The sequence below is a fragment of the Stylophora pistillata genome, chromosome 1 (assembly GCF_964205215.1).
Source record: "Stylophora pistillata chromosome 1, jaStyPist1.2, whole genome shotgun sequence".
Lineage (NCBI taxonomy): Eukaryota > Metazoa > Cnidaria > Anthozoa > Scleractinia > Pocilloporidae > Stylophora > Stylophora pistillata.
In genome coordinates, this window is record NC_142519.1 from 9,533,379 (window position 1) to 9,548,371 (window position 14,993).

Genomic DNA, 14,993 nt, shown 5'->3' on the forward strand with positions numbered 1-14,993 from the left:
GAGAAGACTATTAAGATTAACCTTTATTGAATGGTTGGAGAGACTGATAGTTTTGAGGCTGCTATCGAACGAAATTCACAAATTACCCTATGTTGCTTAATCGAAATATATCCGATTCAAATAACTGTAAATAAGCCTGCGATTGTAAGTAACAACAACAGAGCTCCCAGAGCCACGATGCATTAAGTCAACAGCACGAATTACTGGGGACTAAAACGCGTTTCTGTCCAAATTGAAGAAGACAGGTGCGAACACAGCTGTCGATCCGTGCTGCAGAACTAGAAGAGTGAGACTTCGCACGAAATGATTGCATGTTATGAGCTACCCGGCCAAGGCCGATGGGACTGGGTACCAAGTGGTTGAAATGTTTTGACAGTATTAGGGAATGGTTCGAGATATAACCTTTGCGTCCACAGGTACATTAGGTGAAAAGTGTGTATTGTATATCTGAAACAAGTTATAGGCAGATAAATGTACGTGCGATGGAGAACACGTGTTATTTACATAACCAATGTCTAAATATAGGCCTATTTCCGACGCAATTGTTTTCCAAGATGTCCTTTGAATGCGCGGGTGACTCTAACAAATATTTACAACAGCGGAGATTTTCTCCGTTTCTAATTGCAGGTTTTGAGATAAACATTTTAAGAAAGAGCACGTAACTCCAAAACATCACAGAAGGGTTGTAAGAAAACAATATCGGAGACTCGAACAAAGAAACTGTGGCTTTACCAGGAAATCAATGCAAAAAGGAAAGAGAAAGAAATCAAGTGTGATAGAGAGAAGTGTAAGAACATTTCCTTCAAAGGGAGAAGCCAAGGAGAGAGATCTGTGGCGGAAAGAAGATTAAAAACAGGAAAATCAAAGCAAATTGTAAGTAAGATGGTTGTTGATTTGAAAATACAAAAAATTTTATCTCATGGAATGGTAAAAAAGCCAATTTGAAGATAACCTAACCGAAGACGAGAAAACTCAGCAAATTTCCCCCGAGAAACTGTAGCACTTTGGTTCACAACCGTAGCTTATAGCACGATTGAAGAGTTTTATCTTTCAGGGGTTGTTCTAACGCTATTTTATTCATACATTTACCTACTAGCGTTAGTTTGATCTAATTACGCGAAACACAACCAAAGGGTACGAAAGATGTAAGCCTGGGATACATTTGAAAATATAAGGGTGGAATAAAAAATGTACCTCGTCCCTTAGTGGATATTCTGAGAAAGGTAATTATGCGAATTTAATCAAAATAAACCATTTTTTAAATGTTGATGGTTTCCAACACATTGCGCAGAATCACGAACTAAGGGCGCTTTCCATTGGCTGTGACTGATCGTTCAAATTGGTGTCACTTTTGATATTTTACCCCGATTTTAGTAAAAATTCATGAGAACTGGAACTACAATTTGGAATTGGCTGACTTTTTCTGTTAGTCTTGATAAAGAACGGGGTTATGTCATTGACTAAACCGGTCCGGTCAGCCAGTTCCAACCATGAGGAAACTCCTTAAGACATGTTTGACTATTTCCAGGAACATATTAGTGTTCACTGCGGTAGTGTTTTTTTTTTTTTTTTTTTTTATCATTATTTTCAAATCGTCCATTTCGCCTTTGTGATAGACAAGGCCTAGTTGTATAAAGGGTGGTGACGCTATCCCACGGAGAAATCCCTATCCGGCGGATAAGTGATAGCAGAACGTATAGCCGCATCATGCACCGGGTAGAGTTTTATCCAGTGTATAGCGTTATCCAACCTTTAAACAACTGGTGTCAGACGCTTATCCTTCCAATTGGAATGAATCCAATATACTTTGTTATTTATCGGCTTTACATTTGATTGTAATCAGTGATTTTCTAAAAGAGAAAACAACCATTCGGTGCTGCTAATGGGAATGTTCTGTTGAGGAAGAGATTTTAGAACATAGCTAGCACAACCGCGCAATGAAATTCAATATTTGTAAGCGTGCTCAAAATCCCGATAGTGCACACTGACAGCGTCAGCGAATCGCTTCGCCAGAAATTTTTTTTTCGCGCGAGCGGCCGATTGTTAGCGCGGGAAAAATAATCTATTTTGCGACAGTAATGGATACAAACAGAAACACGGCCTACTAGTCCGAAAACGAAAACAATGTTTCGACCTTTTCCCTTGGGCTAGAGTTCTTAAATGAGGCAGAAAAAGAGAAAAACAAAGGAAAAGGAGACTCGGCATCAGCGCCGTCACGATTCGCTTTAACTGATATTGTTGTCCATTTTTCCCGTCGGATTTGATGCACAATTCTACCGGCTATGTTCTAAAACAATTGGTTCATGCTTTCAGCTGTGCACTATCGAGTTATGGAGCACATGGGAAGTTTGGAGAGCACTCAAGAAGCTAGAGTTGCCCTCGGCTATCGCCTCGGGCAACTCTTACGCTTCTTTCGTGCTCTCCAAACTTCCCGCGTGCTCCATAACTCGATAGTGCACGCTAAAGCATGAACCAATTGTTAAATATAGTTTTTCCAATCGTCTAGAGCGCTTATCAGTCGGTGTCTAGTCCAATCCTCTATAAAGGATTTGAGAATATGTGTATTGATGACAAGTGGGTAAGGGAACAGATGAACTACTGGTGAAAACAACTGTGGAAAAAAGGGAACCCGTCGGCAAATGGGTCTGAAGTACACCTACTTTAATAAAACTCTAGACCAGGCTCCGGTTGTTCAAAGGGCGGATAACGCTATCCAACGGATAAATCGCTATCCAGCGGATAAGTGTTACCAAAACGCACTGCGCTATCCACCGGATAGAGATTTATCCAGTGTATAGCGTTGTCCATCCTTTGAACAACCGGGGCCAGGTGATTGATGTGCTGTTGTTGTTCTTTTTCCAGCGATGTAGCTTCTCGATCCCATAATGCACTTGTCGATTTGGTGCTCGGTTACAGTTGTTCTTCTTTTGTTTCTTGCAGTACACTATGGGGATGGTAAGTTACATCTTTTGATTTGATTTTTGGTTTGCTGTCCTCAGCTATCAATTCATTTTAAACACTACTTGATTATATAACGAATTTATTTCATCCTCAGGCAAATCGGGAGCCATTCAAGAAAAAGATTTGCCCGATGGTGAAGAGGAGAAGGAGTCTCAAAGGGTGAGGACTTGTTTTGGTGTCATCATATTTACTAAACCCGCACGTGAAATTAAAAGGTTTTTGTCTTCTCTTACTCAGTTTTTTTCATTACTTAGGAAACGGAAAAAGACAAATTTTCAACAGAAAAAGATCTTCATTGTAGAGCGCATCTCAATAGCCTCGATGCTGCATCGTGACCAGCTATCTAAATCTGTTCACTCATTAAACCTTTAGTTAAAAGCCACCCTGAAAAAAGGCAGTGTTATAAGCGATGAATAACATGTTTGCCTCATTTGTTTGTTCCCAGTCGGAAATCCCGCGACATCACCGCAGCCGTGAGGCTCACAGCCGTCATAACAGGAGGGCCGAGCGTGGTCGTTACCGTTCCGTCTTAGCCGTTGGCGTTGGCTGCGCAGTGGCAGGCGGCTGGATTTGCTTGGCGACTGTGGTTTATGTTGTGCGTTATCTTCGCGCCAAAAAGGATGCGGCTGCACGTGACTCCCCTGATGACTTGCTGTGATTGGTCATTGAAGACAATTTATCATTGAATGATTCATTTGATGGAATGTAATGGAGAATTAACGTAATTTAATGGAAATGATGTATCATTCCATGGTGTCCGTGAGGTAATTAACTCAAAAGGGCTTGAAGATTAAATTACTCATAGCCCTTAATTTTTTTCTTATTTTTTCGGCTTCGATGTAAAGTGTGCTGGTGTCCTTAAAAGCAAAAAAGGTGGTGAGGTGGTGAGGTGGTGAAGTTGTCCAATATCGGAAAAACTCGCTTCACAGTCCGTAATAATACTATACTTTGATTATATTTCGATGGAATAGCTGTATAACGATAACGATATTTCGTATGATTTAAAATTCATAAATCATTCAAATGTCACAGATGACATGGTTTGTCCATTATGTGTTGATTTTAAATGATGTTAATGATTCTAAAATACTTAAGCTTGGAGGTGTTTTTATTTTGTCACAGATGTATTCATGTTATATATGGGTGTTAATTTGATCGAAAATTTCTATATTATATTAATATAATTAAATAGAGATTTAGTAATTGAAGGTGAAAACAGTAGTATAAATGTGAACCGTTACGCTGTTTCGTTTATAATTAGCTAAACTTTGTAGTAAGAGGAAATGAGACGTTGCAGATCAAACTAAAATGGAACTGCAGAACTTTCGTGCGAAATGATCACAAAAATCTCAAGACAAATAAAAAACAATTCAGAATTGTATATTTGTAGTTGTGCGAGATCGTACGTTTATAAATGAATGGAGAAATAAACATAATAGGAAAAAGTAAAATTTACCTAATCCTCCCTTACGACTGTGTAGTATTCTAGTGAGGCTCGCCTTCTCCCCTTTACAGTCACGTGTTTATACTCTGTTAGCGACGACTGTGGTTACCCCCTCCGTTCCTATTGAAGACCATGTGATCGCCCTCCCCCCACCCAAAAAAAACCTCTGAACCCCCCTCCGGGGATTAATATAGACCCTGAAGGACCAAGTTAAAGGATTGAGGTAGTATTTTACTCAAGACTTGTAGCCTGCTGTGCAGACCCGTCCTCTTCCCTTTGACTAAGAAAGAAGGGTGTATACATGATTATCGCATGACATGTTATTCAAGTAGGTAATGAATGAATGAATGAATGAATGAATCTTTATTAAGTCATAAGATAAATAATCACATATCCTATGTTACAACATTAAAAGAAGGTATATATATAAATTACAGAGAAAATCGAGATAAAAATTATAAGAATAGATTATGTTTAAAAATTAAGCGATTGACAAACGTGTTTTTGAACCTATCAGTGTTTATTTTTGGATGGTGACTTGTCTCTTTCCTCAGATTGTACTTGGTTGATTTCTTTTTTGGCATTATAGCTCTTAAAGGGTGTATTGTATTATTAAAAACATTCTTGAAGATACGTGTGTCCTGTTGATCTAACAATTCATAAACATTAATGTGGTCGGATGTATACTTGCGCTTATAACATCGATCTAAGAAACATTGGATTGTTGTTAATTCGGAATTTACAGCGCCAAATACGGACAGCCCGTATAATATATTTGGTAGAACCAGATTTAGAAACAGATGGTCTACTTCGGCCTGATTGTACCCTCCTTTCCTTAAAGTTCTTAAAATGAACAGGCACTTGTTTGCTTTGATTAGTTTTTCCCGAATATGTGTTATAAACCTACTATCTTCCTGAAATGTTACCCCTAAAATAGTAAGCTCTTTTGTCTGTGGTATTCCAGACACAATCGGAAACTCTATTGTACAACCTTTCTTGCGGAAAATGATTTCCTTGCACTTAGATGGATTGCTACACATACCATTACTTCTAGACCACTGGGAAAACTGATTAATCAGTGCGATAGAATTGTCATTATCACCTATCACAGGCGAGATAATGGTTGTATCTTCTGCATATTTTACCAGCACGCTCTTATTGTCCAAGTGTATCTCTAAATCACTGAGAAAGACATTGAACAAGTGTGGCCCGCTGACACTTCCTTGGGTGGTACCTTTGTTGACCCTTTTCCATTTACCAATAAACCCATTTCTAATGACTCTCTGCTACCTGTCTTCCAAAAAGCTTAGATACCAGTTAACTATAAAAGGATTTAGGGGGAGTTGCTTCAATTTGTGTGAGAGGAGATCGTGTTTCACACTATCAAAAGCCTTGCTGAAATCCATAGCGAATAGGCGTACCGCTTTGCACTCTGGGATATCAAGATATTGATTGACAGTATGTTGGATAGTCAGTAGAGCATTGGTACAGCTCCCTCCCTCTATGTATGCAAACTGTGAGATCCCAGAATGTTCATCGAAGGTCTCCCTTGCGTGTATTCCTAGGACAGCTTTCTCAAAGCACCTTGCGATGACAGGTGTCACATTTATTCCGCGGAAGTCTGATATTCCCTTAGGTAGATCAACCTTCGGCAAGGGGTTCAGGTCTGACTTTTTCCAAGAGACAGGCCAGGCTTGTGTTCTAAGAGACAGATTCCAAATCCTGGTGATAACTGGAACGAATAGCTCGGCGTGGTCTTTCCGTATAGTATACGGTATGCCATCTGGTCCGGTTGCTGTTTTCTTTATACGCATAAGAGAATTCAGGACTTGTCGCTCTGAGATTTCTGGGACTTCCTGATCTTCACTAATCTCCAGAGGTGTTGGCTTTATGTAGGCGTGGTCAGTACATAGGTCACCAAAGTAGTCATTTAACGCGTTGAGTTCGTAGTGGCCAAGAGATAGAGAAATCACCGGCTTGCGGCGCTGAGATGTTTTATCCACTTTTTTTCCACCAATCCCGAGTTCCAATAGAGGCGATGAAGTCCCTTCTGTTTCCGAAAATCACTTGAGAGATCCTTTTATTCATAACTTTAAGACGGTCTTGATTACTGAGTGATATGCGTGACGTGGCTCGTATCATCGATCGAACGAGCGGAGTCATCCAGCCCGGGTCTCTTGATGACATGCGCACCGTTTTCAGAGGCATGCAGCTATTCAGGTGCCCTAGGATGGTATTTTCGAGCCTACCAACCACTTCATCGACATCAGTTTCCTCTATCACATCATCCCAGTTTTCCTTCGCTAACGCGATATACAGATCACGCTTTCTATGAGCCCTTTGGTCACGCACGTATACTTTACGGCGGATAGGTGGAAGCTTTATACCGGGTGGTAAAATAACTCCCATGTGATCCGTCTTGGAGAGCATGTGAAAGGGATAGCACTTTGAAAAGAGATCCGTGCGGTTCGTGAAACAATTGTCCAAACAAGAATTCCCTCTGGTGGGGAAATTAACCAGAGCATTCCAACCAGACATTTCTTCGAAGCGTTTGATATCCAGTTTGTTGACATCGCCACCGCACAACACAACTGTTTGTGGATGTTTGTCTAGTACATTATCCACGGTATTTACAAGATGATTCATTAGATCGATCTCTGCATAATTAAATTTTGGAGGATGATAAACTCCACATATTACAAATCGATGTCCCTTGGGAAGTCGCAGAGTTATACAAATTAATTCATAAAGACTAGAGCGGTAAACATCCTCTACTGCAAGATTGTTCCTGATGTATATAGCAATCCCACCCTTATTGCGCATATCTCTGCCATTCCAATTTCTGTCTCTACGAAAGATGGAATAGTTCTCAATATTTACAATCGCATCCGGTTGTGCCGGTTTGAGGTGTGTTTCCGATACGACACAAACATCAATATCTTTAGATCGTAAGTCAGCCTCAAGTCCAACCACCGCACGCACTCTGTTCTTAGTTTTTGAGAGACTGCAAATATTGATGAACATACACTTGGGAACGGCAAACTTCGAGCAATCGGTAGATGATTTAGTAGGCTCCCGAGGAATAGCTGTAAGATATCTGTTCTTAGCGGGATCTTGGATGCGATAAGGTCTAGCAAACCGCCGGGTTTTAACAACTTCAATGGGTCGACATCTGTCGGAGTGTTGCGATGCAGAGATATTTTTAGTAATTTTCCCCAATCTTCGTAATCCCGGACCTCTGTATTTCAGAATTCCCAGGAATTTAAGGGTATCGAAAACATGAGGCGCAGGTCGGCCCGCCGAACGTCTCAGCGAAAGTAGCCTGTCACGATTGTGAGAGCAATGGATTCTGACTGACCCAATTGCAGGTTGACAAGCAGAGTCCGAGGAGTTGGAGCTCTGTTTTCGTTTACCGTGGTCATTATCCACTTCTTCAGGTCCAGGATGTGGATGGACATCCATATTAACAGTAATGTCGAGCACAACAAACTTCTCAGGGGCGGCCAGGAAAACCATGCCTCGACTGTCCCATTTCACCATAGCCTTTCTTACCCGGAGATTTCGAGACCGGGATACTCTCAGCTCAAATCTAGCCATCCAACTAATGCATCTTGATGTTAAAGATTGATTTCGATAAGCTCTTTCGACTGTTATCATAGTTATAAAGGTAAATATATAGAAAACTGCAATAGCTCTAAAGAGCGTGGCAGCCATATTGGCATGCATATGATAAAAAAAAAAAGGTAAGCCAAGTTAAGATTTTTTTAGGAATAATATTTTCCATTACGGTTTAGTCGATGTTCTTAAAAAACTCGTCGTCCCCCCCCCCCCCCCCCCACTACCCTGTAGTTCCTAAACCGATAAATGCGAAAGGCAACGCCAATTGGCAATCAGGCCAATTGCCTTTTTCTTGGGGTTACAGGGATAAGAAGCTTGAATGAATCTACTTTGAGTTTCCAATTCCAAAGCTTCCCTCGCACAAGTACGAAATTCTCCCTCAGTAGAGGTTTAAATCTGGGTCCAACCCTGTTACAGAGCGCGGAACGGAGAGTTTAGGGACTGGAATATGATTTCTTTTGCTCTGATTGGCTGTTGTGATAATTCATCGTTTTTTAAATAAAAAAATTTCCCTTCATGGCCACAAAGTTGCCATGTCAATACCGTGGAAAAAAAATTGCAACAATCCAAACGGATGACCAAAACAGCCAAGATATTGCACAAAAGTGTTGACTCTTTGAACATCCCCTTATTTTGACGAACACCTGTTACCATAGAGATCAGAAGTGTTACCTTGCAACATTATCTACATCAGTCCTTGGCTCAGATGAAGTTTTACAGAGCCCGGGAACAAATCAGACAGTACGCCCGAATAGACGCTAACTTAATACATACGTAACGGCTGTCCGCAACACTGAATTAGTTCACCCAAGACAGTAATTGCTCCTTCTACAAGAGGCAATATTGCATACACGATTACTGTGACATGTCACCGATGGAACAATGCTACTGTCATAATATACCCGTCGTCACTGACAGGTACTATTAAACCCTTACTACAACGCATGCGCCAGCTTCGATTCATAAGTAATGGTCTCTAGGGAGAAGAGTGACTTCATCTTCGACTGACACTCCAGATACTGCAGTTTTCTTCGGTAAGTAAATGCGGGTTGGGCTCGTTTTGTTTTTCGATTTTTGACTAATTTTGAAGCATCGCTCTTCAAAACATGCAAAATTTATCCTGGGAACAAGAAAATTGTTGTCAACAAAAGCAAGTGGTTTATTTTGAGTGACATTTTAGAGCTGGACTGTCCGAAAGGAAATTCCAAACCTCATCATAGATTCATAGATATTTGAGACATACCACATAGCTTTTAACTAAGAAAAGAGAAATAGACAGAAAATTGTATTGATATCCAACAAACTCTGATATGAAAGGGGTTTTGACATTGACAAGAACAGCGCTAGTTCAGATGTTGTTCTGGTGCCACATTCATGGTTTGTTGTACAACTACACGCCAAGTTGTGGATGTTGGAGTGCTTAGTGCTCTTTGATCACTTTTTTTTTTTTTTTTTTTTGATGTTTTAAAAGTCTTACTCAGATAACAATTATGAGACATCTGAATTTTTAACAGCTTTTTAAAAGCCTTTTAAAAACGTATATATCCTTTCCGGAGTGCTGATCACAAACATCTCTCAGGGAATCTTAAAACAGAGTTAATTGACCTGTATAAGGTGGCGTAAAATGAGACTCCAATGTGATCCGTTACTAAGTTTCTTTCTTTGACCAGTGCTGCATCTTTAACGACCACATAAAGGTCGTTTCACTACCGAGCGTGACAAATTAAACTTTTTGAAGCATTGCAATCGTGGATGAACTGATTTGCTCTACTAATACGCCTTTGCCTGTCCGAGAAAATTCGCGAAAAGTATAGCTCACGAACCTAATCGCCTATCGCTGCCTAAACTTTTCCCAGTTTCCCAAGTGTAGCGTGGAACTACTAAGAGTATTTCTACTCCTTGTGCACAGAAAAGTAGGTAGGTCATTTTATGTGCCCCCATCCCCCTTTTCTCCCTCTCGTAATTTTTCAAGCCTCACTGGAAGTTTTCTGGTACTTATTTATGTTGATGGAAGGCTAGGAATAATGGTCACGTGAAATACAAAACGATGATCCGGTAGGGACCCTACTTTTCCACCGGAAGACCAAAGTGTCAACCTTGATAAAGACAACGCAACTTGCAACACGAATGTCAGAATTTTCACAATGGAATATCTCTCTGAATGGTTTCATGTACCAAAAATGATCTCTTGCATGTACTTAAAAACATTGCTGAAATTTCTGATAGATTTAAATATTGTGAGGATGGCTACAACAATACTATAAATCAGCAAGTTGCGTTTACGAACAGTTGTACATTTTTTGGAAGTGAAGAACAGGCATAAGTGAAAATAATAGCATCGTCATGTTGAGGATAATTTGAAATGCATCTTGTCTCTTTCCAGAAGTTAAGTTACCGGGTGGAAATACTTTTCTTAAAACAGTTCAACAAGAACAAAGAGATTTCAGCGGCCTTGTAACCAGCACGGTTCAAAATCTATGAGATCAAGAAGGGGGCTGGAGAGAGTTGGCAATCGGAAGGAGAGAGACTGTACTAATCATTGTGCGCAGAACATGGCTGACCAATCTGGTTTATCAGTTGTGAAGATGTTCAAATTTTTCCGATCTTCTTTCTTTTTTTGAACGATAGGTGGGAAAAATCGAAGATATGGAGTGTGCTTTTAATCTTGTGTTCCTGTTTCTGCTTTCCCTTTGGAGTATAGCAGGTGAGATAAAGAGACAAATTGTTGTGACTTTATTTTCTCTTTGTAATGGAGCAACAGATTATACCCCAGGCAAGCTTGCACTAAGCTGATTTGACCTGTCTAACATCTTGTTCATCTCGATCGCGGTATATCTATAAATTCTTTCTTTTGGTATCCTTTTTTAAAACTCTGAAAATAGTTTTTTACATTGACGTTTTATCGTAACATTTTGTGTTTCATTTCTCAGTCAAATTATTCCTCACTAAATGACAAAACTTATACTTCATGTTATGATGAAGATAATTTTTTCAATGTATCATGGAAATGATGGCTAACCTGGCTTATGATTATAAGATGTTCTGCCGCTAATTTTAACTTTGATTCTCCTTAATAAAAGCGATACATTTCTAGCATTTCAGCGTTCGAGAACTAAGCCTTATTCCATCACTCTCTCTGTTCATTACACTGATTTCCGTGTGAAAGTCCAGTAATGGTGTGTGATCACTTTTAGTATAATTTCAGAGCTGAGCAAAGAGTTTCCAGCGATCTGATTGGTCGAGCGGTTCCTTATATGACGCTATATAAACTGCTCCACGCGGTTTATATAAAATGTTAAAATAAAATGTTAATAAATGTTACTAAAATGTTATGAGTTTAGAAATTTCTCTACTAAAACAATTATTCGCCTCAGGTTCGGTGAATATTGTCGAATAATTCCCTCGACTTCGTCTCAGGGATTATTCGATGATATTCACCTCGCCTTCGGCGAATAATTGTTAAATATTGACCTAAACATACTTGCATTTATCATCCATTTAATTTTTAGACGCAAAACTCGAATTGATCTCATCTGATAAGACACCATGTAGGAAAAGTTCAGTGAATTACAATGTGACCCTCAGTAAGGGTGCTAAGGCTGGAAAGTACTACAAGATGATAGGGATTAAAGAGATGGACCGATGCGTCAAACACTGTTGTGGATCGAAGAGATGCGACGTTGCTTTTATGGTGAACAAAAATTGTTATTTAGTCAAGTGTCACAATTCCGACTCATGTGACCTCAAGAAGTCTGATAATTCTAAATTTGACACGATGCTGTCAGTGGTGTCCAAATCAAAATTAAAGGAAGCTAAAGGTAAGTAGGCTTCCACCTTTTCAATGCAAACGCTTTCCAAAAGAGGTTGAGTTAGCCTTACAAGTAGGATGCTAAAGTAACGATAGTGATGAGTGATTATGACGACAATAATGACAATGATAATGACGATGATAGCATCAACGGTACAAATATGTATATGCGTTATTTTTTTTTTTAAAAAAAGCTTCCAAAATATTTTATCATAAGTATAAAAAATGTGTTAAATTGTGGCTAAGGGAAAATTTACTGCAGGGCAGTGGAAGGTACTAATGACTCTAGGCCTGTCCTTTTCAGTTTCCTTTAATCTCTGTTCTCCGATACAATCAGATTTATTTTTCTCACACCTCTTCCCTTTGATCATCCTCTAACTGACTCTGACACTCACTATCTATCGAAACTACTCTAATCTGGTCGACTCTCATTCTCATGAACTCTGAACTCTGAAGTAGTACACGCTTTTATATTCACTCTCGATAGGCATGAGTCGGCATGCAGGCCAACTTATCTTGCAAGATTTAACCCTGAATTGGTTTCAGAACAGTAATCCTAACACTTATGAAAATCAACTCATTTAAAGCTTCCGATCACTCAATTACTTTTTAAATGTGAACGCCAGAACAAGAACTTAAATATGGGTCCGAGGTAAGGCCAGGAGACAAAATAAGCACCTCCACTAAAGGAAGTTAAACAAGACAGTCATTAATCTGTTATATAAATACTGAATATACAAAAAAATCATTTAAAAAAGTCATGACTTGGTTATTGAATACCTTACAAAGAATGACGCCAAATGTGTTGTTGAACACAGGAGAGGGCAAGGGAGAACCTGCCCTTGAAGAGAACCTTCAAGAAAAAGCTTCTGGGATTGAAACCACGGAGCCTTTCATCGTTGAGAAACCAGATGACGACATGACTACAGTAACAGCTTTTGGGGTGAGCTCGATGACTGTGTCTATATAAATTATTGTTATGCGAGGGTCTCAAAGTGGGTGGCGTCATTGACAGCAGTGCCTAGAAGGCCTCTTAAAAACTAGCAGTTTTGACGGTAATCGGTAAAATTTATAGCCTTTTCAACTCAAGGAATTTCGTTGGTCGAAAAATTTACCTTGAGTAAACATGTAATCACAAATTAGCATGTTAGATATTATCTGGTAGCCACGAGTTTACAGTTCTGCTCCAAACTCCAGTTTTAAATAAAAAAACAACAGCAAAAACAATGTACAAAAAACATAAATATGCTTAAAAAATTTACGTTTGGCATCGATGGCTTAGTGTTCCACGAATCATCCGCAGAAGTTGGACCAGTTCTCGGCGATACCCAGTATACCTTACCTATTGGACTCGTAAGCTACTATCAACTAGCTTTATTGGCGGCTTTTGATGAAAGTCTTGCATCTCGACGTTTGGTGAAAGGCTCAAACGGAGTAAATCCAAGAAGACAGTTTGCAGAACACGCTATTCGTCCATTGCATCTTCTTACACATCTTCAAGTAACCAACGTTGTAATGCGTCATGAGAAAAACGCAATTCTCGTTCATTCTTCGTTCAATACACATTGTGATTCTATCTACATAAATACTAAAACTTTGCTTTCTGTACGTACTTTTAGACTGGTAAAACCAAACGAACTAAGCGTTCTTCTGACATAATCGACATGGTGGTAGCAATCGGTTGCGGGACAGTAGCTGTTGCAGTAGGTGTGGCTGGCGTAATTGTAATGACAAGACGTTTAATAGACAACAACAAAGCGTGAACCGTGACAAGCTGAGGGAGGATCTGACAATGCTGAAGGTCGAACTCATTTACGAAAACGGTTCTTGAAGGAGTACACTAATCAGAATCCACATCTATTTTACTGCAATGTCTGGTTAGCAGAAAATCAAGCCATGAGTGGACTCCATTGGCAAAGCTGGCGTTACGAAGGGGCTAAAGAAGGAAATGGAAAATACATAGTTTCTGACTTGCTATCAAATAACATTTTTCGATAATTTTGCCGCAAAACAACTTTCGCTAATGCTTATTGGTTAGAGTGGGTTTAAGAGAGCTTATTAGGAGTCTTTTAGGGACTCAAGCACGGATGTTCTAGAAACACAGACGATTACCTTAAGGCGCAAAATGTAGTTTATGTATTTCTTCGACCTGATGCATTCAATCCGAAAGGTATTGTTTTAAGACTTCTTTTCATGATGGTACAAACGGTAAAGAGCAGTCACTTATAATCCGCAGTTCTTTTGCTCTCGATTAACGAAATTTGCGGGCCTCGATAGTGTTCCTCGTAAAGAGACGTCAATGATAAAGTGGGGGAAAAAGGAATTGTTTATCACAAAACAGATATATTTTTGTAAAATGTACTTGATATATGTTGATTTGCATAAACTTCTCAATAAGTTATATAGTTTAATTCTAGAAATAGAAATTTATTCATGACCCGTAGAATTTACCGGCTAAACTAACATTAGTTGACTTAAAATTTATGCCAAACATCACTCTGTGATACAACTCGAGCTTCGTAGAAGCCTTACCTCTGATAATTCATGTGAAAGAAAATCGCATTCTTTTTCTCTGTACAATACTCAGTTTATTAATCTATTAATCGTGAGACAAAGCAGCACAGATACAGCGAACTTCCATGAATAGATGACTAGATTACTCCAGTGATGGTCGAACTTACAAGTTGGAAGGCTCCGAGAGCAGAAAAGATTTCCCAATTAGGATCTTCCGTTTTATACCGGACTGAAGGCCAGAGAGCGGGTTTGGCCATAGGGACAAATCTCGTTCTCTACCAACTCTCAGAGGAGTCTGGACCCTCTTCTCGTTATTGAGACCTGTTCGGGTTTTTTTTTTTGTTACTTGTCTGACACCAACGTTCTTGCAACCACAAGACCACGTGCAACTACGCAAGTAAACCATTTTCAATTTACTTATCTTGAAAGATTTCTTAGGCTTATCAAGGCTGTTGTGTGGTTTAACAAATTCCTAAACTTTCTAATCATATTAATACACTAAGTAAATCTTCATTGCAGGAAAAATATGCAAGCAGATATGAAACGAAGCTATTTTTGTAGGTGGAGAATAAACAATGTTGTTTAAATGAAATAGCATGATTGAAGCCTGCTGATCCAGGTGAAGGGTGAAGGAAATTAAATGGGCAT

The 14,993-nt window shown here is 39.4% G+C and overlaps 2 protein-coding genes and 1 pseudogene across 2 annotated transcripts; 2 read left to right on the forward strand and 1 right to left on the reverse strand.

Moving 5' to 3' along the window:
* Positions 1-558: 558 nt before the first annotated feature.
* LOC111340091 (uncharacterized) lies at positions 559-5,036 on the forward strand. The gene is made up of 4 exons (XM_088735041.1): positions 559-873; positions 2,863-2,955; positions 3,056-3,120; positions 3,407-5,036. Exons 2-4 carry the CDS (start codon positions 2,886-2,888, stop codon positions 3,617-3,619), a joined length of 348 nt encoding a protein of 115 aa, XP_088591167.1. The 5' UTR covers positions 559-873; positions 2,863-2,885; the 3' UTR covers positions 3,620-5,036.
* On the reverse strand, positions 4,750-8,129 carry LOC148741159 (uncharacterized; annotated as a pseudogene).
* Positions 8,130-8,976: 847 nt separating this feature from the next.
* On the forward strand, positions 8,977-14,937 carry LOC111340100 (uncharacterized). The gene is made up of 5 exons (XM_022946885.2): positions 8,977-9,057; positions 10,652-10,727; positions 11,533-11,841; positions 12,650-12,774; positions 13,451-14,937. Exons 2-5 carry the CDS (start codon positions 10,670-10,672, stop codon positions 13,592-13,594), a joined length of 636 nt encoding a protein of 211 aa, XP_022802620.2. The 5' UTR covers positions 8,977-9,057; positions 10,652-10,669; the 3' UTR covers positions 13,595-14,937.
* Positions 14,938-14,993: the final 56 nt, after the last annotated feature.

Excerpts from the sequence above, each read along its gene's own strand:
- LOC111340091 (XM_088735041.1), top strand. The coding sequence starts at position 2,886 with ATGCACTTGTCGATTTGGTGCTCGGTTACAGTTGTTCTTCTTTTGTTT. Across the intron at positions 2,956-3,055 it reads TGCAGTACACTATGGGGATG|GCAAATCGGGAGCCATTCAA; the intron begins GTAAGTTACATC and ends TTTCATCCTCAG. Across the intron at positions 3,121-3,406 it reads AGGAGAAGGAGTCTCAAAGG|TCGGAAATCCCGCGACATCA; the intron begins GTGAGGACTTGT and ends GTTTGTTCCCAG.
- LOC111340100 (XM_022946885.2), top strand. The coding sequence starts at position 10,670 with ATGGAGTGTGCTTTTAATCTTGTGTTCCTGTTTCTGCTTTCCCTTTGG. Across the intron at positions 10,728-11,532 it reads TTCCCTTTGGAGTATAGCAG|ACGCAAAACTCGAATTGATC; the intron begins GTGAGATAAAGA and ends TTTAATTTTTAG. Across the intron at positions 12,775-13,450 it reads CTACAGTAACAGCTTTTGGG|ACTGGTAAAACCAAACGAAC; the intron begins GTGAGCTCGATG and ends ACGTACTTTTAG.